The sequence below is a fragment of the Strongylocentrotus purpuratus genome, unplaced genomic scaffold (assembly GCF_000002235.5).
Source record: "Strongylocentrotus purpuratus isolate Spur 01 unplaced genomic scaffold, Spur_5.0 spur5_scaffold_7, whole genome shotgun sequence".
NCBI lineage: Eukaryota > Metazoa > Echinodermata > Echinoidea > Camarodonta > Strongylocentrotidae > Strongylocentrotus > Strongylocentrotus purpuratus.
This window is the reverse complement of record NW_022145613.1, coordinates 39,140,285-39,167,882: the sequence shown is the minus strand read 5'-3', so window position 1 is coordinate 39,167,882 and position 27,598 is coordinate 39,140,285. Positions and strand designations below refer to the sequence as shown.

At 37.3% G+C, this 27,598-nt stretch overlaps 1 protein-coding gene across 2 annotated transcripts in view; it reads left to right on the top strand.

Moving 5' to 3' along the window:
• The window catches only part of LOC100891036 (von Willebrand factor D and EGF domain-containing protein), a 66,373-nt gene that overhangs the window by 5,814 nt on the left and 32,961 nt on the right, over positions 1-27,598 (top strand). For both annotated transcript variants that reach the window (XM_030973829.1, XM_030973828.1), the window contains exons 2-4: positions 13,792-13,955; positions 14,609-14,834; positions 23,355-23,414. In XM_030973829.1, the coding sequence (XP_030829689.1) occupies positions 13,792-13,955; positions 14,609-14,834; positions 23,355-23,414 (450 nt within the window). The remainder of the gene's footprint in view (positions 1-13,791; positions 13,956-14,608; positions 14,835-23,354; positions 23,415-27,598) is intronic.

The following is a 27,598-nucleotide window of genomic DNA, read 5'->3' as shown; positions in this document are numbered from 1 at the left end:
CATCCGTTCACAAATGAGATGAAATCAATTTAATACATACTTGACTCCCTTTTCAATTTATTATTTATAACTTATTCCAATTCAAAATGAATAGTCAAATTTTAGATGACTTTATCTCAAACTGATTTAGAAAGCAAACAGGTCAATTAAGGTAATCCAATGGCAATTATTCTTTCACTGTGTTCAAAGAGAAACATGTCTCTTTTGTATATGCATATTTGTTTCTCTCTTTTCTAAATGCGCTTCGTAAACATCTGTTCTGACCAGTTTTATTCTTTCTTAATTTAGCGTGAAACGAAATCAAAGTCCATCAAATAGTTCTATAGCAAACAAAATATATATTGTGAGCATTATTACCAAAGGGAAATTATAAGCAACTCTCAAAACTTGAAAGCAGTATTTTCATTATTTTGATGTTTAGATCGTTGAAGGCTTCTATCTAAAGCAGTAGTAGTGATGAACTTTCCTTTGTTCTCAAGATGTGAAGTCGAGACCACAGATTTGATCTTCAGGTTATATTCCGACAGGGACTTCCCCTTTTACAAGGTATTACCTACCTAGCTTCCAACAAAAATTAAGTTCAATAGCCCGCAACCACAAACCTCTCCAGCCTTCCGCAGGCGGGTAAAGAACCTGGATAGGAGGTTGCTTGTAAATCAGTCATCTTTTGAAATAAGGAAGACCTATCTGCCAAGTTTAATTTACATGAAGGAGGGGATTAAAAGTCTGCCGCCTGTCTTGTTGAAACCAGTGCGATCTCTCTGTGGAAAATGAATATAAACGATGGTGGACAACGGAAAGCACATTGAAGAACTAAATTGACCATTGTAGCAAGACGTGATACTAATGAGATAGTGGGTAGATACTATAAATTACTTATATAAATGTAATGCTTCCTGGGAGAAATCTCAATTATTTAAACATTTTGTGGCTTACACCCAGTAAATAAGACCAGTGATGGCCTGGTGGTAGAGTCGCTGCCCGGCAAGCAGTAGATGCTGGTTCCAAGATTGTTTCTGACTTGTTTTTCAATACAGATCGATCAATCGATCTTATTAACTGGGTGTAAGCCACAAATATGTTTAAAAAATATAGATTACTTGTGACGAATTATTCGACTGTTATCGCATATGAGAGGCTGACTTTCCATTTTGTTTCTCTTATATGGCACATTAGTGATTGATAGCATCCAGGTGAACCGCATGCACACAAAAATAAAACAAAAACACGTAATTAATGTCACAGTTACACAGCATGTTTTATAACTCGCACCTGTAGTTTATCCCTGCGCGTAGATTCCCTTTTAATTTTAATAGACACGGACATAACAGGGATGAATGTTGAGACGAATCAAGAGAGAGAAAGCAAAACAAGTGCGCTTACTACCGCGGCTTAGCATGGAGAATCACCCTCCTGAGAGTTATGATTTCTCTTCCAGATGAATGTACACCGACATATTGCCTTGAGTGCTCGTGAACTGGTTACTAATGTCAGCAATTCGAGTACTTTCCTTCCCACCCTCTTATCTTATGATGTGAGAGGATAACACATCCGAGGTGGTATAACCTCTATCTATACGGCTTTCTGCCTTTTCATAAAGAGAAATACCAGAATAAAAGCCTTTCCCTACATGCATATACCACTCTCTTTTGCTCTTTCCCTTGTAACACAGATAGAAAGGCCCATGGCTCAATATATTGCTCTTTTCGCTTTGTGACAGTTTGTCCATTCCATTTGCTTTTACATACAGTCATATAGATGTCTGTGCCTCCCTAATTTCCTCCTTCCTCACGCGTTTTAGGGTATATAGCAAATTTACATATCAAAATAACTTCATGTTTAATTACCCCTTAAAAGATGGCTCCTGATATCCGACATTTTCTTCATCAATATATTGATGTAATGCCTAAAGCTGATCTTGTGTTGCAAAGCTAATCAATTAATATCTTTTTTTATTGTACCGGTATATTAATTTGTGTAATTGTATGAATTGTGCAGAACGATGGTTACTGTGAGACGCGTCCGTTCAATGCGTTCACATTGAGGCTCATCATGTATCATAATGTCTGAAAGCATCTCACACAGTGAAGATTGAGATAGATCGAGGGATGATATCCTGTGAGTAAAATCTTGAAGGAAGTCCCACGCAATATGAATCTCTTGATCCAACCAACGAACGTGACATAATATGGAAGAGAGAGAGAGAGAGAAAGTGGTCATGAACGAAGTTATCAATATGTAGAGGTGTCAGAGTGGAGTGGATTAAACCATGGACCTACTACAAACGTTGACTTGAAACGCAAAGGTTGTAGGTGCGATTTCAGGAACAGTAATTTGATAAAAAAAAGAATACCTGTCATTGCATGTATACACTAAGAAAAAATGGTGCAAGTATGCACCTTTAGGGGTGCAAACCGATGCAACAATAGCAGCACCTTTACGGGTTAAATCCTGCACCCTTTAAAAGGGTGCCAGATTGAACCTTTTAGGGGAAATAGTACCCTTTATGGTTCATTACTGCACCTTTAGGGGTGCAAACCGATGCAACACTAGCAGCGCCTTTATGGGTTCAATCCTGCACCCTTTAAGAGGGTGCCATATTGCACCTTCCAGGAGACATGTTAATAGTACCCTTAATGGTTCAATCCTGCTCCATTTTGAGTGCAAACCGATGCAATAGCAGCACCTATCAATCCTGCACCCTTTAAAAGGTGCAATCCTGCACCCATCATCGAGAATACTGGCAAAAATTTGCTCGTACACAAATACATATTAAACATGCATGATGTTTCTTGGTTAGTAATCGTATAATCAATATATCTATTGCTAAAACGTGAATGTAATTGTAACATGATCAGACAAAATAATCTATTGGTTAATGATTGCCAAAGGAAAAAAGAAATCACAAAATTGATGTGCATTGTCATGATTTGCTCAACAAATCATGATAAATGTATTTGTATGTGAACACGTGGAAAGTAATCATGAATGCATGCAATATGCAAACTTTTATTTAGCACCCTTTTTTGGTCGGTAGGGTTCATTTTTGTGGGAAGGGTGCAAAATCTTATATTGCACCCTTTTCTGAACCCCTTTTCTTTTAATAGGATTCATTTTTATGTAAAGGGTGCAAACTCTTATTTTGCACCCTTTTTTGCACCCTTTTTTCTTAGAGTGTAGGTAAAGGATTTTTGTCTTTGACAAACATACAATGTATATCTTGTATGTGCGTCTGTATAACGATACTGTGACATTCGGAAGACATACAAGTGACATACACGGAGTAGGCTGTGGGATAGTTTTAGTTATATATTCGGTCAATCTTTATATGAGCCTACTACTACTACATTAATGAAGTAATTTTCTCTGTATAAGTGAACATGCCTTCCTATGCTTAATTCTCTCCTCATTTTTTTTCCTTCTCTCTATTCCATTTACTATTTTTGTTCTTTCCTATCAACTTTCTGTTATATAAAATGTAATTTTCATAATAATATCTATAATGTTCTCTCGGTAACTGTGTTAATTTGTTATGGGCGTTCCCAACTCAAGCTATGCTTTCCGGGTTTTCGCCTCCTTCCGTATCTGAATTATTTACTGTATACTCTATGTTGAAATAATTGTTACATATATCATGTATATATACATTGTGTTTCATATTGTACTGTTGAGAAGGAAATAAATGTTAATAAATACAAATACAAATACATACCACCACCCCATCTACAACTCTACTACTACTGCTACTACCACCACCACCACCACCACCACCACCACCACTACTACTGCTACTACTATTACTACTGCTCATACTGTTTCTTCTACTACCTGTAGTGCATCATCATGGTAGCATGTATATGTAAACGCTCCTGCTGTTCAGACACATCAACACCTCGTGTAGTGTGATTTTTTTTCCTCGAACTGTTATCTCCCTGGAAGTCACACAATCAGTTATGATAATTCCTTTTCCTCTGATCGTCTTATCCAATGTTTTTATTATAATGATTATTTACTGAAATCTTTCCCAGCTTTGGCATGTTTAGTATAAATCACATAATACTCCCCAATAGATATACCCTCACTCAATAACGAAGGAAGTTAAATAATGTAGACATTTATTCTCATAAAATACATAATAGAATCAGATTAGTGATGGCATATAGAGACTTATTCTAAATCCCTCCATCACATTCATAATATACACAATACAAAGAAATATGAACGAAAACACAATCTCACAAAAATCATGTCTGACTTGTGTTCTCGTTTCCAAATCCCTGATTTACCTTCTAAACCTACCGGTAAATCTCCTTCGTCTCAATTTGAAATGAGATAGGAGTACCGTCTGACTTTGTGGCAGGGTCTATGGTCTGACAAAGGTACATAGAAACATCGCACTCCAAAAGTCAGCCAACTATCGAAAGGGTTTTGTGTAAAAGTAAGAAACCATTCTTTGCTGATTATAATTGCTGTTTTCTCGATGTATGGAGAGCGAGAGAGAGCGAGAGAGAGCGAGAGAGAGAAGGAAAGAGATGCATGTCATTTTTAAAAAGTGAATTGCTTTTGAGACGCTCCGGATTCGAGATCTTTCCCAATTGTATTACACAATTCAGGTTAATTTCATCAGTTTTTCGAGTTGCCGTCCTTATTTGTAGCCTAGTCACATTAGTAACTTATCCCAGGAATATTTCTCGTAGAGAAGTAACTTTAGTTTAACATTGAAAAGTCAGGTGTTTATCATTTATTCATATTTTATTTTTGTATGGCTGCCATTTATTCAATTATCGAACTGCGTGATTTAATCAGTAAGCATAATATGCTAGGTATGTTGTTAACGTAAGTCAGACCTAGAATGGAATTATTTGACATCCATCACGTTTATACATGAGGCCAATGTGTCATCGTCCCTCTAAAGATCCTTCTCCTCACCTCCCCCTCCCTCTCTCTCTCTGTAACTCTCTCTCTCTCTCTCACTCTCTCTCCCCCCTCTCTCTCTCTCTCTGTCATTCTCACTAACACGTGTTTGTCCTCACCCGTCTATCTGTCACTTTTGGTCATTATTACCCTTCTCCTGTTAATGGCGTAAACGGTGACGATATAATCAAATACGATGTACATGATGAAGATAGTCAGTCTCTCATAACTTTCCATGTACTTGAATTAGACGCTTTAGGTGATGTGACGTAAATGGTGAATGCGGAAGATTCCATCTAACAATAGATCTACGATCTGATCTATGACTAACCTCTCACATTTTGATCAAACTGTATTGTTTTGACCGATAGGGTATGTCCTCTGTATTAGTCAATCTATATATATTAACAGATATTGTTGAGACTTTTCAAAGAACGATTGGTTGATTATTTTAACTGCTTTATTAATTTATTGTTTATTTTAACATGCGCTAATAAGCAATTGTCATTATACAAATATTACGGTAAATAGATATAATCATGATGGTAAAGAATATTATCCAAACAAACACTTTGGTTTTGAACCCAGTATACAATGTTTCCAAGTACACCGCTTCCTCTATCTTCATGTCAATGGCAACAGAATTCTTAATGAAGTTCGAGATCCGTTTCTTCGATACTTCCTGGGTGATTTTAAGCGTAATTCGTGCATACCTAATGATTTGCTGCTCCTCAGCACTTGTTATGAACATGGCTACAAAGGAGCGGCAAGCAATTTAGTAAGCTTAGGTAAGCTCCAGAAGAGCTTTTGAAAACAATGAAAATAGCCCTTGTAAATCGAACAAAAAATCACTGCGGTAAAAAAAATCTCACCGTCACCATAACAAATTCTTATAGATCTTCCGTAAACAAGTATATTTTTCACACAAAGCATTTTTGTGAGCTGTGTTTAAAATTTGGGGATGATAATATACCCTTGAACTGGAGATTAGGTTGACGAATAATGTGTCAGCTAATCATATTAAGCCCCATAGACAATCCACAGGATTAGGGAAATGGGCAAAGTCATTGAGAATAACTGACGCTCCCCTTCCTTCCTAACATGTCCCCAACTGGCCATTCTACTTCAATCCTCTTTGTTGGCCTTTATTGGACTAGAGCCTCTTCCCATTAGAGCAAGCCACTCGAAGAAAATATATTGCCCTTTTATCGGTCAACCCAAAGTGTCCAGGATCAGACTAACGATGAGTCGAAATTATTCCGACTAATGACGATTATAGAGTATTTGGAATGTCGGTGTTTTTTTTAAATCTTTTAAATCACTGATCTTAATTCTTCAAAAAAATGCGTGAAATTCAAAAAAATCAACACTACACAATAAGCTCTCAACTGGAACTATCGGTAAAAGGTAGTGCATATTTCGTCGTATAATGCTCATGTAGAACATAATACGAGGAACATCTCACTGATCAAGAAATGTTTGGAACACGCAGAAGTTTTACATTTAACTGCAGGGACACGTTGCTACATTTGGTTTATCCAGTTTTAAATAAGGAGGGAAATCTCTTATTTCAACTTCAACATTTACACTGAAATAATTTTCAGAGTTGATTTGATTATGTCAAAGTAATAAGGGCAAATTCATAATTGAATAGAGCATGGTCTGTTGGAACTTCATACAGCGTGCGTAGCTGAAATCCCTTGATAATTATTATTACACACCAACATATATTCCCTTTGTGATTCAATCTTTCTCTAGTTTCATCCTGTTAGAACAAGCTGTGAGTCAAATTCCAGGCCCTGTTTGACAAGGTTTCTATCACCACAAACCCTGTCATACCCACCATCCTCCCTCCCTCCATGCCCTCAAAACAATAAAGTAGGTCGCCAAGAAAGAGCGCATCTCAGTGACCCAGAACGGTTCCATGACGGAGTCATCTCGGGCATCTAGATGGGTGCGGTGACCGCAGACATAGCCTCGTAGTATAGTGAGGAAGCGTTGCTCATCCACTGAAAGATGAAAATAAGTTGCTCCATAACTCTTCATTATATTCTTGTTGATTTTTCCAACCAAGGCGGTGATTCAGGAGCGTTGAAACTACAAGTATACCCTGACACACACACGCACGCACGCACACACGCACTTCTCGCACACACGCTCCCAAATGCCGTCTACATGGTGTCGAATAGCTTCCATAATAAAGCTTACTCTCAGTATTTAATTAAACTTTCATATTAACATTTAAAGGGGTGCCTACCTTTGTATTGTTTGAATTTTCTTATTTTGGAAATATATAGCAATGAAAATAAACTTAGAACAACTAATTAGTTTACATTTCCTTAAATACCATCAAAGAGATTCAACCATCCCTATTAAATTTACACTTTTTGGGGGTATCAACTATTCTCCATGCGATATGTAAGGATCCGGATATAATCCAATTATTATTATTTTATTTTTTTGTCATCTGTCCTGCAAATTTAGAATGCTGTCCATCTGCTTGTATCATCATAGTGATATTTTTCTTATCAGCGTAATTCACAGACTTGTTTAGCTATTGCAGGAAATTATCTATTAGTTTGACACTGACAGGTACATGTACAAACGGTTCCAATCATGCCAATTATAAAGATACTAAACATGATCAAAGCGGAGGCGGGCTTGTTAATTCGCCTATTACAACAAGTATTACTATTACTATAAATAAAAGTCCACACGTAGCATTAAACAGACCCATTTACATTCAATATTTATGTAAATTTTATTTGATTAAGAGAATAGAGACAATTTGTTAACCATGTTACTGCGTAGCGGGAATACTACGTTTGGCCAAAGAGATATTTGGTTTGGCTGTATTCTATTTCTAATACAGCTATGATTATTCGTTTTTTCTGTGATGTATCAAGCTATAATTTAAAGGCTCTGTTTTAATTGTCATCCTTAATATGATCATAATTTTTCTATCATAACCCCACATGATCTATAAAGAAATTGAACGAAACAAAAATAATGTTAATTTGTATGATATATCGCTCGACCAAAAAAGACATATCCGTAAAAGTGTCTCCGTGCGGGAAGGGGTAAGCGCATAAAGCACTGTGTAAAAACAAATGTCAACCAAATACGCTTAATGGGGTCAGTTGAATAGATTTGATGGATGTATTTGCAACGAAAGCATATCACACATACCTATAGAGAGATTTAATTCGTTGATGTCGTTTTCTTGTCTCTTCCGATTAGCTGTAGCCATCCGGGGTTACGCAAGCAGGCTGCAGGCATATACATTTCACAATTCATATCCAACCAAATAGATTTTACTTGCATTGGTCAATTAATATATTTTCATTTCGCAGTCATATGCCTGCTACTTGATCTCAATATTTGGTTTTAGTTATCAGTATATAAATATTATCTTAGAAAAGCATTTTATGAAGTTTATATTGTCTACGTATATAGGGTACATGCTTACCTTGAATAATGTATTTTGTTTTTAAAAAAATCAGTCAGTTCGAGATACATGTTTTTGTCGTGAGCAGCCAAGTTCAACGAACCTAACATTCTTTTATAGAACAAAAATGAACAAGAAACTACTCAGCCATCTTTCATTGATTGAGGCTGTTGATTGTATATCCGTGTGAATAATTAATCCTGACGATCATGAATGGAATATTGACGTACCAAAAGCGTTCTTGACAGACTGGGTCGCTGAACTGTTCATCTTCACAGGAAGGATGCATTAAATATTGAGCTGCTAACTATCCAGAATACCCAACATGATAATTGATTTACCCGTTGACATATTTCTCTTTTTTTCTTGTTCTCTACATAATTACGTTCGTTACATCAAATTCTCTATTTTTTCGAAGAGAATCTGCACGCACCCATTTGACAATGTACATGGTACGTTTCCATATCATCAACCCGATGATTGCTATCAACAGCATCGTCATATATCATATTTCCGAGCTTCACATTATAACATCGATGTTTGGACAGATTTCTGTGGTCTTTAAAGGTACTATGTCCCATTTGCAGGCCAAAAAAATGAAAAAGTTAAATTCCAACTGCATTTGAAAGATAATACTAATTTAGAACTCCCCTAAAAAAAGTGGGGCTTGAAAATGTCTTCAAGTGGGAAAATAATGACTATTAGTTGTCAAATCGACTTTAGGGCTATAGAGCCCAAAAGTAATAGTCTTGATTTTCAGACAATTGTACCGAATGGTCATACGTTTTATGCTGCGCAAAGATTCAATCAGTTTAATCTTGGCCATCACAAGAAGTGGGTTATTGATGTAGACAAATGCTCATGTACCCTTTACAACTCTTTTCATGTATGTTAATAGCAAAGAAGAAAAAAAGCCAGTCAGTCACTCAATAGTGTCTGACAGTGAAGTCTAGCAAGTAAACGGGTTTCCTTGCATAATTTGAATATGAGGACACTGCTAACGTTTAAATTTCACAGATAGGACATACATGACATATTCATAATTCCTGCAAAGTTCTACAGCATTTGAGGTTGGCTGCAAAAGGGACATAGTACCTTTAATATTTGAAAAAATTGGAATGTTATTTAAAGGTACTATGTCCCTTTTGCAGCCAACCTCAAATTATGTGCCTTACATATTGAAATCTTTTGCACAAATATCTTACATGCCTAATAATTGATCCCACTGTTTGTGCCGTATTATTCGAGATTAATTCCTGATACTTTTTTCCTGATAAACAAACTTTATTCACGATGTCATTGTATTGGATACCTGCCCAGGTGATATTATATATTTAACAATAGAGCCATGTGCACTCTATTGACTACCTGCATATTAGAACTCATGAATCATGTCTTGAATTAAAAACTGTGCTCAATTTTCATCTTACGCCTATTCGTATCCCCAGGGATATCTTGGAAGTGTATGTTTCAATTTAAAGCTTGTCAAAATCCCAGCTTACAACATAATATTGACCCAAAGCGGACACTTTCCATTAACCTTACCTGCCCTCCATCAATGTCGGCTTCTTTTCGACTTGGAGTTAGAGGTAGGAAGTAGGTCGGCTTCAATTCCCTTCACCAATGCTTCTACGTGCAAGTCTGAAAAGCATATCGTCTGAAATGTGAAAAGCCCCGCAGGCTTTCATAGTAAGGTAGGAATGCAAACAAAATGTTATGATCAAGACAAGAAGCAAGTAGAGTAGTCGAGGTAACCTAAAACCAGGCTTATTTTCACCCTCCAATCTTTGTATAGGTAAACACACAATGTGCAAGGAAAATGGAAAAAAAAGAATAATTATAATTTTCTAGTTCATTTCTAAACGTGTCATTTCCCGGATAGAATGCGTTCGCCCCCATATCTTGGAGTTGAGAGGTCAATGACCTTTAGTTAGATCGTGTTGACCTTCACAGTATGATGTCGTTGGGGGCGGAATGGCATGTCTTCACGTGTTATTACGGCCTGGTTGTCATGGATTGAGATATCGACCTATCATGACCGACGGGATATCACAAATTGGTTAGAAGTGCCTGTCTGATACCAGATGATAGACCTAATTTTCTGTCCTTATACCTATCACGGAGCCTCTTCTACATGTCTATGTCGTAACTCGAAATCGAGCGAAGGCATCAGACATGTATGCCATAATGCTGAGGCAATAGTACAGTTCAGAAGACTGATAAATTATCAGCTAAAGAAAGAAAATCGACCTGTAACATGTAAGATAACATGTATCATGTGGGTTGTGTCGGTATCTTTCATGGCGGAGACAACCACACTTATTCTTATTTCCGTAACTATTCTTAATTCTAAGGGTCAAAGGGATTCAACGGGGGGGGGGGGGGATATCATTCATAAAGCACAATCAATTTTGGCAGCATATACAGGTATGCCAAGGAGTTACCTGTCCTACAAATAAAAACTGGTTAACACATAACAGTAAAGATTAGAAGAAAAAAAAAACTTGTCAGGTGTCTACGTAAAATTATTAACGAAGCTTACTGTTGAAAAATGTAAGCCTGTGTGTACAAAACTTTCGTTACTCTAAAGCATCGTACCGAATCACTGAAGGTCAGATTGGAAATTTGTAAGATAAATAGATAATTGTTTTGAGAAGATAAACAGGCTGCTCATCTCTAATTAGTCGATTGGAAAATTCATTTCTCTAACTTTTACCATTATCTGTTGTCGGTAACCCTGAAACTTCCCTTGTACATTATTGATTTGGTCATACATCAGTCATGATCGACGTTGACTGATCAAAGTGATGAATCGACCCCCAGCAGAGTTGCGTGCTAAACCTTCCCAGTCAAAACACCTGTCCTAGTTATCGTGAGAAGCAGACACCACGTGACCAAAGTGTGACGTCAGAAACCCGCCCCTCCGGATACCCAAGTTTCATTTTTATGTTCTGTCATCTTTTCTGTGCTATTTATGTTTTGATTGGCTAATGTCGTGGAAGGGAAAAGTGATGGATGTCCTAAAGAGGAAAAGAGGGAAAATCACCAGGAAATTTCTCTACAAGCTGCGGAATGATCCACGGTGATTTTGTTACAAATTTAGACACGCACTTTAATCTGTAGTTTGCACAAAATGCATCATAACTTCACAGTAGGAACCATGTATCATTCTACAAATCTTTCGCAATTAGACTTCTGTGTCGTGATCTACTTATGTTCAAATTCTTAATAATTCTGAGCATGACATCGTCCAAAATATCGTTGAATGTAATATCCGTATGGCCTTGTATTACAAGTGAATTGGTATCATCCTTATAGTATTTAAGAACTGACTCCATCTGTAGGGATGATCATATATCTTGGGTTGACTCTCGGAAAATCGCCTCCCTCTTTGAAATTAGCGGTGAATATGCCAGCCAACAGGCCATGTTTTAATGTAATCAAATTTAATTAAGTTCCTCTTTACGATTTCTTTAATTGACTTAGTATCACGAATAATTGCGTTTCAATAGTCAAAATGCAAATTGCACTCGTTTCATTACTTGTTGTTGGCCCGACCTACTTTTTGACTATTGAGTTAGGCCTATATTAGATAAATGTATTAGCTCGTCGCTAGGTAAACGTGAACAAATTTAAGTACACTTTTAAAGTGGTCTTAACACACAATAGGTTATGCATACATGGTATTCAGTTCCTTATGATTGTGCGATTTTGCTGTTTTTATTTTTCTCAAACATTTGCTCCCTCACCCCCTGTCGTCCCCTTATCCGCTCGCATGGTATGTTGCGTGTCTCTAATTTACTTTATATTCATAGTATAAAGACATGGTGGATAGGCCTTTATAAAAAGAATATGCAGCTGTTGTGTTAGTTTAATAACAGGCCTAAATATTAACATAATAAATCAGAAAAGGAGTTTAAGTGTACTTAACAATTTGATTCATGAAGGTCTTAAATAATAGTTCGGCATATACCAAGTCCATGCATCGTATGCGTAGTGTATCGTTTCTGACATGACTGTGGGTCCATAAGTATCAACATGTCAGATCAATGCATTAAAGTAGATAATCACTAACCTCTGTCCACATATTTGAGGTACTCCGAACTTACTATCAACAGGCGTGTCATCAGAAGACAGGTGCCTGTGTGGGGGAAGAACATACCATTGAAGACTGAAGGCGAGCGAGTGCTGGGATCACACTTCTATGTTCGTTAACATGAATTAATATCAAAATACCCGCCAGCTGCACATTACAACTTGAAGACATTGCTTGTCGATTGATAAAGAAAAAGGAAAAAAATAAATGTACATAATGCTGTAAAACTATAGGTTTGGTTAGTCGGCCATTTTCGTGAACAAGATGTAATAAATGATAATGAAGGAGCTTTTCGATTTCAGTACAAGGATATTAACCGTCACATCTAGTTAAAGTTTCTGAATGGCTGTATCCTAATTTATCTGCTAATTGTCATGAGCAAGATAATTCGTCATACATAATCTCCAACCTTACGGTTCTCAGACGAAAAGATAAGACAATTTAATTACATGGAGAAACATTTGCATGCAAGCAATAAGCTCATAAACTTTTGAACTATGGTGACGTCATAGCACGTGGTATCTACCGGTATCCCCTGGTCGTCGTGCTTGACTGTCACTGTAGCCACTATTTCCATTTTCCCCATAAGTTACTTATCATTACAAATCATAGTGTTCAAGTTACTTTGACTCTATAGACTTGACTCTTAAATCTTCTCGTAACATTTCTCTACTATCATTCCAACACCCCTTTTTTCGGAAACAATGTCACCCAATGGAAAGAATGATTCATTTTTTGAAAACTACATGCAGAATAGAGTAAATTGTCTTTTCAGATATATTTTTTGAGGGGGATGGTCATGATGAAAATCTTGTTGATAATCTATACCTGGATCAAAAATTGTGATATCTTGCTTCGTTAGATTTTTTTTCATACAGATTTAACAGCAAAGTATTATCTTTACTTATTTTAAAGGTATAGACTAGTTCCGGTCGATTGTGAAAGAAACGTTGTAAACGTATTGGTGTGTACTGCAAGGTTCTGGAATCATCGAAATGATAAGAAATTTGGTCCCGTCTTGGTAAAGTTGCAAGCACTGTACACAGAAAGATTTATATGGGACTACCCTATATCTGTCCAGGCCGGATAGATATGATAATTTCCCAAATATATCAATTAGTAGGCGGTTTCCCAGCAAAATTTGTATCACCACATATTAGTCAAAATATATTCTTTCACATGATTGGTAATAAGAGCTTCCATTTCATTTTTTGAAAGGGGGGCGTTTCCAAAACTGGTCTAACTCTATACTTTTAATCATTTTCTCGGAATAATGAATGCATAATAGTTATTCTTTGATTAACTTGTCCTTCTTTTTTCCCTCTTATTTCAGAGTGTTCCCCTGAGGAACATCGTATTCTGGACAGTCCATTTCGAAGCGTGGAGTATGCAGCATCAGCTATGACAACTAAACTATGCGATAAATCCATCGAGAGAGGGTGGTACAGATTCACCATTTATGGAAAATCAGCGGAATTACCAACCGAGTGTGTCCAGGTAATGATAGATAAATGCGTTGACGATGACGAGTAGTGGGGAGAAACGCTGCAACTGTATGAATGTGCTCGTCGTAGTGATGATGCTGTTGACGATAATGATAATGATAATGATCATAATAATTTTAAAAAAACGATAATAATGATGACAATTATGATGATAAATATGATTATGACAACATAGTAAAAATAACCAAAGACGCGACAATATATAGGCTATTAATAGCGAGAACGTGTCGATGGAATCAATGATAATTGAGATGGAAATGATGATGTTGAGGATGATTCCTTCCCATAATGATGTAGAATATAGGATTGCAGTTAATGTTCATAATAACATGCAAGCCTGCATCCTTCATGTACCAATATATAACGAGCACTGATATCGTTTGTATAGTCTTCTTACGATGAGTGTGTCTACACTTTCTTGTGAGTAGTTTGTATATTTGTCGGAGCTTTTTTGTACTTAGTTTACAAAAGAACGTAGGAATTACTATGGACACATCTAATGGTGGCCATGTTATATTCCAAGACCGGAGCTGAGGGTGAGGGGCTTTTATTAAAGATATGTTTAGGGGATACGGAAGTAGATCATAGGCATAAGTTGTCTTTCCGAATAATGCATTCGTTTTTTATATTTGACATTTTGACCAGGTAAACCAGTGTGGGACAGAAGCCCCGATCTGGTTGGACACCAAGGGTGACAGTCTTCCACCCCCAGGAGAGAGTGCCCGACATGCTGCGTGTGTTTCCTGGACACCATCTACTACCCAGGCTTGTTGCTTCTTCAGCTTTCCTGTCACAGTCACAAACTGCGGTGACTTCTTTGTGTATCTCCTGCAGCCTGCCAGAGGGTGTAACATGGCTTATTGCGCAAAAGGTAGGGCCAAAAAGTCAGACGTGAAAGTCAGACGACTTAACCCGTTGACTACTAAATTATGTAGTTCCCATAGGCTTAATACAGGAACTACCCGGTTCCAGTATGCAATGGGTTAATATATAAATTAGACTTCTGTGGGACGAGCAGACATCAAGACTTCCAGGGTCCTGGATCTCATCTCATTTCATCCGAGGGATTTTCTTTAGACAAGACCAAAACAAGAAGAGACTCAATTTCGACGAGTATCCGAGCAGACAAGATCCAAGACCTGATGTTCTTATCTTCTCGTCACTTAACAGGGAAATAGGCAAATCGACATTGCGAGACCCTGGATCTGATATATTATGTTTAAATGCCTCTCCATACCCGGATCTTCTGAAGCACCATCCGGCGTTTTGTCTCGTGTTTTTTGTTGTTGTTGATAGCAACTGTCCCCTTTTACCACTTTGTAAACGGCTGAAATAGTTTTTTGAATAACTATACTTCTCAGGTGTGAACAGTTTGATGTAATTATGGCGTAATCCAAATACTAACTGAGCCGTATCTCATAATTCCTAATCTACATCATAGCTTGTATCATATGTCAACCTAGTCACGTTAGAAGCGTTACTCGAAAACCCAAAATAACGGAATTAATTTTACCATTACCAAGAAAACTAGATTATTATAGTAGTCTTTGATAAATATGACTAAATAGAGACTTATCATAATGCATGAATTTGGATGTGAGCTCATCGAAATGACACATGTATAAATGCATATAGTTTAGTCAACATTATGAATTCAGACAAGCATTTGCCTTTGAGCTGGTTTGATAAAAGAAAAATGTTCATCTGGTATAACGTATGTGACGTACAGACCCACAGAGGGATCCCCTCCCTAGTGATGATGGTTAGAAGTAGAGAGAATGAAACACATATGTGATAGTGTGAGTAATACCAAAGCAGACAGCTCTGATCTAGAGAGACAAACGGGAGGTCATATGAGGTGAAGTTAAACCAGTCCCCAAAGGGTCACAAAGTCACAATTACGTTTCCCCCTGTAACTAGGTGTGAAATCATATTAAAAAGAAAGGTCTGTGATGGATTATGGACTCCCTCCATTAGGTGATGTCGCATCGTAACTTGTATTCAGTTGATCTACATGATCTGGAGAAGAGATTTTGTTCATGTTTTTGTTAATTTATTTGGTTATGAAATCTTTCAGCCTGGCGACGCTATTCCTATGCCCATGGAATGTGGTGAACAAACGGGGTCGGATATTTTTTTCAATGAGTAACATATTCTGCTCTAATTTTATTTTATTCAATTTTTTTTTGTGTGTCTTTACACTTCTTGAACTATATTATGATGTTCGATTAAGAATTTTTATCTCATTTGTTACTTGTTAGACATGCTCTTGTATGTTTTCGAGGAGACTTTCTATCATTTGTTAAACCCTGGATGCAGCTTCCGATGAAAAAAATATTTAACTCTGTTTAGGCCTATAGTATAACTGCAAACAGCAAGATACTAATGTATCAAAAGCTACCGCAACTTTCTTTAAATCTCTGTGAAGGTGTACTAATGAGAAAATAAGAGGTGTAAGGGATTCGGTAGATCCCATTAGGGATATGAATTACCGATTGATTTTTGTTAACCACAGCTGTTTTTCAGTAAACATTGCATTGAAAATGTTCGTTATCTTACTGATGAATACGAACGCAGTTCTTTTTCAGGCTCTCGTAGAGTAAATACCTTTCTTCTTTGCCATCAATAGATTTCTAGGGTATTATTGTTGACTAAAATGTTAGCCTCTGAGCTCTGAGAAGGTGTTATGGTCTTTTTATGTGACTCATATTGCCTTTCATCCTCTATCATCAATAGTTATTAGGGTATACTTCTGTCCGCCCATAACACTGCGAAAAGAAAGCAAGCATACTAATTTGATCCGCTCTGAGTAGGTAAAGATGCAGTTAGACGAACCTAAATCTGTCTGACTGTGAAGGTAAGCCGATATAATTATGATCATTATTCACGGCCACATCAACGAGAAGCAATATAACTAGTCAGGAATTTGTGATGACGTCTGCACCACAGATGTCCTTTCAATTTAATGTTCATTCCTACCAACATACCCTGTTCCAACTGCAGTAGAAATACTGTTGTGTGGTGGCGCTTTTAGAATGGGTAAACTGAGGCTCTTGCTCTCCGCAAAGCATTGGAGAGTACTGGATGCAGCTGATGGCAATGGTAACGTGATGTTCCAATAAAAATACCGTTCCCACAATAAAATTTGATAACGAAGTTACATTATTACAAAACTTGACAACAGAATCCAGGGCTGTAGAAGTGAATTATATGACTGGTCGTGTATTAGGCACTGATGTTCCATTTGGCTTCATCAAGGGCGCATGAAGGACAGGGAGGTTATTGCCGGGCACAGTTGCTATTCCCAAGTCCTGGAAGGTGAAAATAATTATTTCGAAAGCACTGTAATTTGATATTGTGAAGGTAACGTACTTGCAGATGGAGTAGTTAGTCTTTGTATAGGCACTACACCTCCCTTTCAAACATATTTGTGTAAGCAATAAGTGGCGACACCTTTCTGATAAAATGATATATTGGCGAAGATTTATTGTGTTCATAAGTAAAGTAACAATGAAAATATTATTGTTACGCAGTGGAGAAAATGTTTAAATAACAGCATAATGTGAAACTACATTGCAAACTAAAGTGGGACCACTGCTATGTGAAATTGAGGAACGGGTAACACAAGACACATCGTGAGCAAATCTTCAGTAATGCATCTCACCAAAAGCACTTCCGAAACTGACATCGACAAAATTCTTGCACAGATTTGATCTCAGTAAATAGTTGAGTTAAGGCTATTAAATCGAACCAGGACGTGTTCCGTTTCCATCACGACCCCAGCACTTCCCACTGGACAGATGACGCCCCTATAATTTGTCCCTCCTCGTTGAAGTCAAACGGAGGTCTCTCTATATCAAAAACATGGAATAGTTGGGGTTTGACATTGGTCGTCGTCCTGGCTGATAGTGAACTTGTAAACACAATTTGGCAAGTCTGTAATTGGGTCTAACAAGTAAACCAGCTGGGTAATTGACGGGGGTGAGACACTCAATCAATATGGATACCACTGCTCTAGATGATCGACTTCTCTGATAAATGAACGGAGAATTGGAAGAGTTCCCATGCAACTCTGAACCCCGCGGTCACATACTGCCAATTTATCTCCGAAGATAATCTCTTTTAAGACTGAAGAGCTCCCTGAGTTATAAAAATAAGTTTCTAGTGACGAAATATTTCCAAAAAAAGAAACTCGCTTCGAAGTCAAGAAAAAACCTATATGGTTCACCAATTGATGAATATTTGTTTTGGTTTTATCGATACAATACTTTAAAAACACCTCCATCCCTACTCCAGACCGACTCTATACAGATGCCATTTGAAATGCGATTTTTGTTCGGTCTATTGTCGGTCTGTTGTCGGTATGTATTCGGTCTGGTGTCGGTCTGTTGTCGGTCTCTGTCGGTTTGTTGTCGATCTGTTGTCGGTCTCTGTCGGTTTGTTGTCGATCTGTTGTCGATCTGTTGTCGGTTTGTTGTCGGTCTGTCGTCGATCTGTTGTCGACCTGTAGTCGGTCTGTTGTCGATCTGTAGTCGGTTTGTTGTCGGTCTGTCGTCGATCTTTTGTCAGTCTGTTGTCGATCTGTAGTCGGTCTGTTGTCGATCTGTAGTCGGTTTGTTGTCGGTCTGTTGTCGAACTGTTGTCGGTCTGGTGTTGGTCTACTGGCTGTCTGTTGTCGGTCTGTTGTCGGTCTCTGTCGGTTCGTTGTCGATCTGTTGTCGGTTTGTTGTCGGTATGTTGTCGGTCTGTTGTCGGTCTCTGTCGGTCTGTTGTCGAACTGTTGTCGGTTTGTTGTCGAACTGTTGTCGATCTGTTATCGATCTGTTGTCGGTATATTGTCAATCTATTGTCAGTCTGTTGTCGGTCCGTTGTCGATCTGTTGACGGTTTGTTGTCGGTCTGTTGTCGGTCTATTGTCAATCTGTTGTCGGTCTCTGTCAGTTTGTTGTCGATCTGTTGTCGGTTTGTTGTCGGTTTGTTGTCGGTATGTTGTCGGTCTGTTGTCGGTCTGGTGTTGGTCTACTGTCGGTCTGTTGTCGGTCTTTTGTCGAACTGCTGTTGGTTTGTTGTCGATCTGTTGTCGGTCTGTTGTCGATCTGTTGTTGGTTTGTTGTCGATCTTTTGTCGATCTCGTTGGTTTGACTGAGGCGTCCATGCGTGTAAACATGAAGGTAAAGCAGCACAAACCCTCATCAAACTATGGTCGAAGTGATGCAAAGCTGGTCATAAAAAGACTAAACGAGAAATACATGTGTATATATAATAATTTCTCACCTAAATGGAATATTTGAGAAATTGTGAGGACACTTTGATATGGCTTAGTGTTTATGCAATATTACAAGTACCATTATCATTATAACACTTACATTAACCTGCGTCAAACATAGGATGGATCAAATCACTAATCGACAAAAGTAATTCTATTTTGGGGGTAGGGAGTTGGGTTATGTAATGCTCGATAGGGATGTTCAGCCAATCTTTTTTAGGCGTCCGTGTTCATGGAAGCGATACCTTTATTATTCTATTTTTATGGGAGACCTGTAGAGAAAGTGGTTTTGGAAAAAGGTGTTTTATTGCCAAAACAAGCCAAGTTCTCGCAATAATTCGTCCTTGTTTTCACGAAGTGACGGTAGTGAGGAAAATCGTAACGCAAAGTGAATGCAATTTTTTTTCACTACCGTCACTTCGTGAAAACAGTGACGAATTCATACCCATCTTTCAAACACAGAAATTGAAGGTCGGATAAATATCACTACATTTCCTGTTTATGCGAGGGTACAACAGCAATAATACTTTTTAATAGATATTCGTTTGACATCGCATTTTGTTGTTTATTTTCTCAGCGATCTTGAGAGGTCCCTTGAGTTTACCCGTCAATACATCACCACCTACACGCTCAAACCACGCGTAATTTCACCAGGGAGTCGTTCAGAAGGTTGCCCCTTGCGACCTTGGCAGACTTTCCTCCCGTTTTGTTGGTACCTGTACTGGAGTAGCAGCTTGATGGTGGTAACTCATAAATTTCTTCATGGGGGAGTTGGAGGGAGTGGCTAGGGTCTCTATCCTCCGAGCTGTTTGTGGGTTTCGAGTTGTCCGCTTTTAAAGCGATCCGGTCTCAGATTCTGAAACAAAATTCTGGATTTAGCTCATGCTGCAGTGATATCAATAAACCTTTAGGTCAGTCAGAATCCCCATGACTTTTACAAGCTGATTGCCTATCTGATTATCAAGATATTTATGATTGGAATTACAAATTTTGAAAATCGTTTGCTAAACGTTTTTCATAACACTACAGTCTATTGGGGATAACGAGTATGGTAAAAACCGGTCACTCAAAGATTTTTTATTTTTTTGAGGCAATTCTTGATTATTTTGAAGCGCAGTTTTGTAGGGCTTCAATATTACACCATATCACAGACACTGATAACACATAGGAACGTGTATCTCAGATATAACATTGTTAAACGATCCCTTTAAAGATAGCATATAGATTTATTTTATAACTAAAGAAACAAAACAAAAGATAAAAAAATAATTAACATTTACATTTACCAAGAATGCTCAGGATGACACAGATGTATATAATATGTTGTGATTGAACTCTACAAACATATCAGGAGAGTAGTCCTTTTCTTGAACTTTGTTTCTTTGTCGCTTTGGCAAACCATGAAAGCTGGTGTGAAAATAGATGATGTCATGAGGAATCAGAAGAATCAAGTTTTATACTTTATGGAATCCAACCTACGGTTGAAATACATGAATTAATAATGGCCGCTAAGCGCCACTAGATCATGAGAATAGAAAATAACCTACTAACATATTTAGGCCTACGTCTTCCTCGCCCTGGAACTTAGTTTGTCCAAACAGGGTCTTTAGCTATCCTAAATGGCAATGAACTTTCCCGCCAAGAAGGCAATAGGTCAAGATCGTCTGCGGAGTGATATGGAATAACTTTTGTGACAGACGATTGCAATATGATGACTGTTGATTTGGAGAGACACTCGTCGTAAACATTTTATCTAGCGACTGTTTCTGAACTGAAATATGTGTTGTAGTTATTTCACATGTAAAGAGTTTAGCTTCAAAACATGGTACATCCGGACATCTAGGTTCTTGGGAAAACATGTTTCAAACACGTTAATTTCCTTTACAAATCTGTGGATGAGGCATATTTTGGGAAATGAATTTGTGATCAGCTGTTTAGTGTGCACAGAATGCAGTAACTATAGCTTAAATGTACTTCAGAGAATGATTATTCTCTTATGTCATGTTGCTCAGTGATTTTCTAGTTCATGGAAAATATTTAGTTGTGTGCATCTTGACCATATCAATGAAATGAAATTGAAATTGATGCAGGACCTTTTTGCATCAAACTCAGTCTTTAAATTTGACCTTAAAATACCTTAGAAAGTATAGATTCCTTTTTTGTTTATTACTTGATATAGCATGTTTTGAAACTGAACGAATTCTTGAAGTGTGTTTGATTGCTTCAATGTGTGATTCAGGAGGTACAATGTCATTTTTTCCACAGTCATCATTATTTGTAGTTTTAAAAAGTATCTGAAACAAATATGAATAAGATTATTTTCTTCTATGAAATATATATATATATATATATACACCTGTTATACAAATATTTAGAGCACAAATTGATGAAATACATTTAGATAGAGGGAGAGAGAGAGAGAGAATGAGGAGAAAATGTGATCAGTCCAACCCTTCGCTTCTTGAAAATTGTTGGAAGATATCCAGTAAACGACTATTAATCACCAAATCGTAATTTACGTTAAAGTGTTGAAAATTAGCACCAAGTCGTATTTATCACGTACCACTAATTACTGATACAAATGAAAGGAAACAGCGCGCTCATATTCTAAATTCAATTACGCATGATATAATAAGTTGACTTGACACATTCACTTTCTTTTTCCTTTTTTTAACAAATTAATGGTGCATGTTGACAGCTAAGACGCACGTTTTATGTTAAATTACTTTCAACATGATAGATTTATTACACTACGCTACAATATATTCGAAACATGAAAGTGTTATTATATCCTCTCTCTCTCTCTCTCTTTCTCTTTCTCTCTCTCTCTCTCTCTTTCTCTCTCTCTCTCTCTCTCTCTCTGTCTCTCTATCTCTTTCATTAACTTCCTAGCTCTCTATCCTACGGTATAATATGCCCCCAACTCCACATTGTATATCTTGTGGAATGGTATCTGTTTAACCATTCTAAAATACAGCAGATGTTAGTTTATTTTTAGCTTTAAAATGTCTAGAACTGTACTTTATAAAAATATACTGCAAACAAATAACAATGAAGAAAAAGGAAAGAAATAACCACATTGTTAGGCTTTGTGATATAAAATTAATTATTTCTGGAAGGTCAACGTTACCCTTAGTATGCTAGCCCCTGGATCTCCAAGTCTCCTTGATATTTCTCGCGTATTGTTGTTGCTCTAGTTCATTATCCTTCTTCCTCTTGGTAACCACTATTCCACCTGTCGTCTCGACCCAATGAAGCTAACCATGACGAGTCCTAGAAAGGGAAAAGTTGTCAAATTAATCACATAAAGTGTCGGAAATTGGTGTCTCCCAGCATTCGTAAAAGTCATTCATTTCCTTATCATTTGATGAGACAAAACACAGCCTGATCAGGTGACCCTCAATACCACGTGACCTAGGAGTAGCTGTGGCGTGATAACTGTGTCGGAGATGTCTTTCCTCTCACAACATAACTTCAATGTGTTAGGGTGCCTTCAGTGCTCTACCAAGAGCATGTGAATATATAGACTTCATAATATCAAATCAATCAAGTTCATATTTGTCTCATATTGTCAAAATACCCCAAACTATTGTAGGAAAGTTCGATAAATTCCGTATTTTATATTGTGTTTATTGTTTCAAGTTAACTTTAAAACACCTAACCCTATATCCTGTTCCAAAGCATTAAAATTGAAGTAACAGAGCTTTGTTGCCCAAACTAAGTTTATGCACCGGTTAATGTGGCTGATGATTGATGATGATGATTGAGTCATGGTCAAATTATCGCTAGAAGTTTGTGATTCAAAATAAGGTTTACCAGTTGATACGATTCGTTTTTCTTGCATATATCTCAGTAGGCAGTTTTCCGCTTACAAAAAGAAACATTCGTGGCATGAAACTCATGGTATAGCCGCCTCTTCACTTTGGTATTTACATAATCATCACATAACTTCACAGAGGATGAACCATGACAAATATGTTTTCCCTTTAGAAAACAAACATCTTTCTTGGTGTGGGTTTTATTCTTACCAGGGCTGATTTATATGATGTATGTATGGATAAAACGGATGATTTGTATGGATTTGTTTTTATTTTCAGCGAACTCTTTCATGTTTTATGTTTTACAGAGGCTCGGAGAAAATGCGGTCCAGGAGAAATTTCACCCGATGGATTCGAGCCATGTAGAGGTATGTATTTTCTAGAATGCAATGATTTTTTTTTATTTTGTGTAAAATGATATTCTAGGAATCGAATAAATATCATGCTGTAGGAGATACCAATATTGCTATAGACGATTATAGAGCATTGTTGTTACTCTTACTGTAGTTAGAGGTTCATAGGCTTGCTCATATCCTTTCAAAGCAATTTGTCTACAATGATAATGGTCTCTCATATAATACCGAACTTCTTCTAGAGCTAGAAGTCGTTGGTATAATGTTTGGACATCATAGACGTGCATAACCATATACAAAGTCTATTATACAAAGTCACAAAAAGAGTACATAATTATATGGATACGTAATAGAGCAAATAGAACAATGTTTTGTCTCGTAAGGCTTTATATTTAGTTTGCAATTCAGTCTAACTAAAAGATTTGTATTTGTCTTCGAGTAAGACCTGGTCCGTTATAATTTTTTCGAAAATAAACATTTTAAAAACTGCATTTATGATGGCAACCCTGTATCTCATGACAAAAACTGCAATGTGAATCTAATGCTCAAATGTTCATTGGGTTCGCTACCATGTCACATACATTGTGTCTTTACTCTCTTTAATACTTAGGACTATCAGGGTCAATTTGAATCATTTAACTTTTCTTGCTAAAATGCGACTGCGTAATGTCATCTACCGATTTATCAAGGGAGGTATTTAAAATCATGGATACACGAATTTCTTTATAAATGACAACTTACTTCCATCAGACATACTACATGTAAAGAATTGGAGCCAAGAATATTTTAAAGATCTGATCTGGCTTGTGTACCATATCCGCTATCGTTTGGCGCATAGTCATGTGACATATTATTTGCCTCCTATTGGTGCGTTTTAAATAATGGATATCGTAGAGGATCTTGCCTGCAGCTTAGAATCCTGTCCCATTTACTCCGTACTATTACCCTTTGTGACGTAAAGGGAGACAACTCTTACAGAGTACGGTATGTCATATATTGATAATGGGTCATGTAAATTATCACGATGCTTGAATTTAGGGCGTCATTTCAAGCTAAATGTCCTTAACATTTCTTCACTATGAAGAGAAATGTATGCAGGAAGAAATTTGTTCACAACGCTTTGGGTGGGATGATTTCGATCTGCAGAATCCATTTGAGAGCAATTACATCAATTGTTACGTCTAAAACGATTGGTGCCAAGGAAAAAAAGATACGAGAGTGATTCAAATGTTTGAAGGGATTCTAGAATTGGCAGGAATCGGTACAAGTGAAAAGCAAAGTCTCAAGGAAAGGGAAATCTTAGAATTACTGACTTTAAAAGGATGTTTTGATACGGGATTAGAGAGGAAAGTGGTATGTATTGTTCCCTGGTTACAATCCGTCATCTGTTGGTCTACCAAATCATTATCCCTTGTGCTCTTTCATTGACTTTATCGTTCCTTTTTATTAAATCCTTTGTTGAGCAAACCGAGCATCTCGATAAGCAGGAGTCGGTCTAGTAGAAACTATAGAAAATCGTTGTATAATTCTATATCAGTAGATATAGGTTGTCTTATGAATCATCCCCCAGGTCTTTCTCTCTATCTCTCTCTCTCTCTCTCTCTCTCTCTCTCTCTCTCTCTTTCTCTTCCTTTTGCCTCTCTGTATCTATCCCCTTAAATCTTAAATCACACTTTCGCCAGTCCGTGTGTGCTTCTAGTACTCATTTCATTTCAATCCATTATATAGGCAGCCAGCATTTTGTTGATTTATTCACCTTATCATAGTCCAGTACAGTAAGAAATAGAGGTGCACATTTGGACCATGGACGACTCCTGACGAACTATAGGGTCCAAAAGTGGACTTCAATTGGTGACATTATATCACAAATAATCCTTTTCCCCCTTGATATAAAGTTCAATGAACCCAGTCAATAATATCCCAAAAATGTAGTAATTGGTTATTGAAAAATAACAATATTAAATCAATACTGAATACATGGCCGACATCAATATGTCAGACGTGATTATGTAATTGAATTAAACGTCTCCCACAAGGGAGTCTACAGCTAATGATATTACCATTACACGACTTTCCGACAAGGCTGATCATTCAGTACGATGTCGCAATTCCAATTAGTCAAATTAAGGAGTTATTAACTCCTTGGTCAAATCGTTCACGTCCCTTTCTTTCACATTCAATAATATCCATGAATCGTTATACTGAATACTTGTTGCGACTAAGGAAATTACCACGTAATGTATTTTTTTAACAGTACAATAACAAAGGCAAAGCTACCTTTTATGATGAGAGTTTGTCATAACAGTGTTTTTTATAACTAGTTTCAACTAATAAAGACTGTTTCCTAGGCACCAGCCTCCTGTTAAAGGGATCCGGTAACTTTGTCTTCGATCCTTAAAAGAAATCCTGGATTTAGCTCATGCTGCAATGATAATTATAAACCTTTAGGTCAGTCAGGAACCCCATAAATTTTACAAGCCGATCGCCTGGCTGATTATCAAGATATTAATGATTGAAAATCGAAATCAAATTTTGCGTTTGCCAAACGGTTTTCATAACACTACAGTCTATTGGGGAAAACGAGTTTGGTAAAACCGGTCACTCAAAGGTTTTTACTTTTTTGAGGCACTTCATGATCATTTTGAAGCGAATTATTTTTAGGGCTTCAATATTATACCATATCACAGACACTGATAACACGTAGGGCCGTGCATCATCCTGTGTAGGTTATTGTGGTGGCATTTGTTCTCTTTGGCCGAGACTCAAAACGGTTAAAACAAATAGTTAACTACTTGGCTACGATGACCTTCAAGCACCTTCTCCCAACCTACCAGCAATCGTGATTGAATTCAAGTCTATACGGATGCTTTTCCCTTAGGATGGGGTTTGCCATTCACCTGTTCCTACTTTATAAGTTTTGTTATCCAAGAATGAATACACCAGTAAAGTTTCGCAGCTCATGAACTCTTGATCACCGAATCCTGTCATGTTCCCTGGGACACAAATGTCGTTTGATTTACACTGCTTAATCTTTTACTCTTTGTCGATTATATCTATTTAAAAAAACAGTCCAGTCCAGTTCAGTTCAGTTCAGGCAATACTTTCATAAGATATACAATGGTAAAAAACATATAGAAGTTACAAAATGATATCAATATACATGAGAATAATATAAGCAGAGAAGACAAGAAGAAGAAATTAACATGTAAATACATGAAAGTATTTGGAGACAAGACAGGAAGGGCGGGCCTTATGTGAAAGTCTGTCTACACTGATTATATCAAAATACTAAGTCATTTATTGTACAGAAGTGGAATTGATTGTGCAATTATGCCCATAAACATATAGTAACGCGATTTTTCTTGAATTCTGGGAGTTTTCAATCAATTGCCAGAGCGCTGTTTCGTTTTGTATCTTTTTAATGTCTCATAATGAATCGACAAGTATATTAATTCTGTAAATGGTTATCTTCTTTCAGAAATTCGGAGCGCAAGCATTTGTACTAAATATCAGAGCACCACCCGATTGTCTACTCAGTGAACGCATACTATATAGTATCATAGACGTATTACGTCTATGATAGTATCCTGCGTAAAGCCACGATGATCGGATATTTAGACTTGGGTGTCGGAAGGATTCGATAAATGAGGAGGGGGTAAATATTGGGGGAAACTGAGATCAAAAATCAATTTTTGGAAAAGGGGGATCTAAAGTGATCGAGCTAGAGAGAGTGTGTGGGAGAGAGTGGGCATATAGATACGGAGAGAGAGAGAGAGAGAGAGAGAGAGAGAGAGAGAGAGAGAGTGAGGGAGGGAGATGGAATTGGCAATGGGAATGTGAAAAGAAGGGAGGGCCTCAATTATTCTTCAGCCCTAAAGTAGTAGATGGTGTAACCCGGACATGAGAAGCTTTGTTCACAGCCTGAGGCTGTTGTGTCTATAGTTTGACTTCATGTTAGGGTTAATAATGTGAATCATCAAGTACACACCAAAGGCCAAGGACGGACATATAGTCATGACGATTGAGACTCGGAACCTGAGATGCGAAGATTTAAGGGAAAGCGATGAGAGCACAACCCACAAACTACTCCCATCACAAACTAGTACAAATGCTGTAGTCTAATGAAATCGAGAAAACTATGGCAAGTCGAACATACGTTGGGATGAAATGAAATTATTATTGAAAGCAAATTGGGTTTA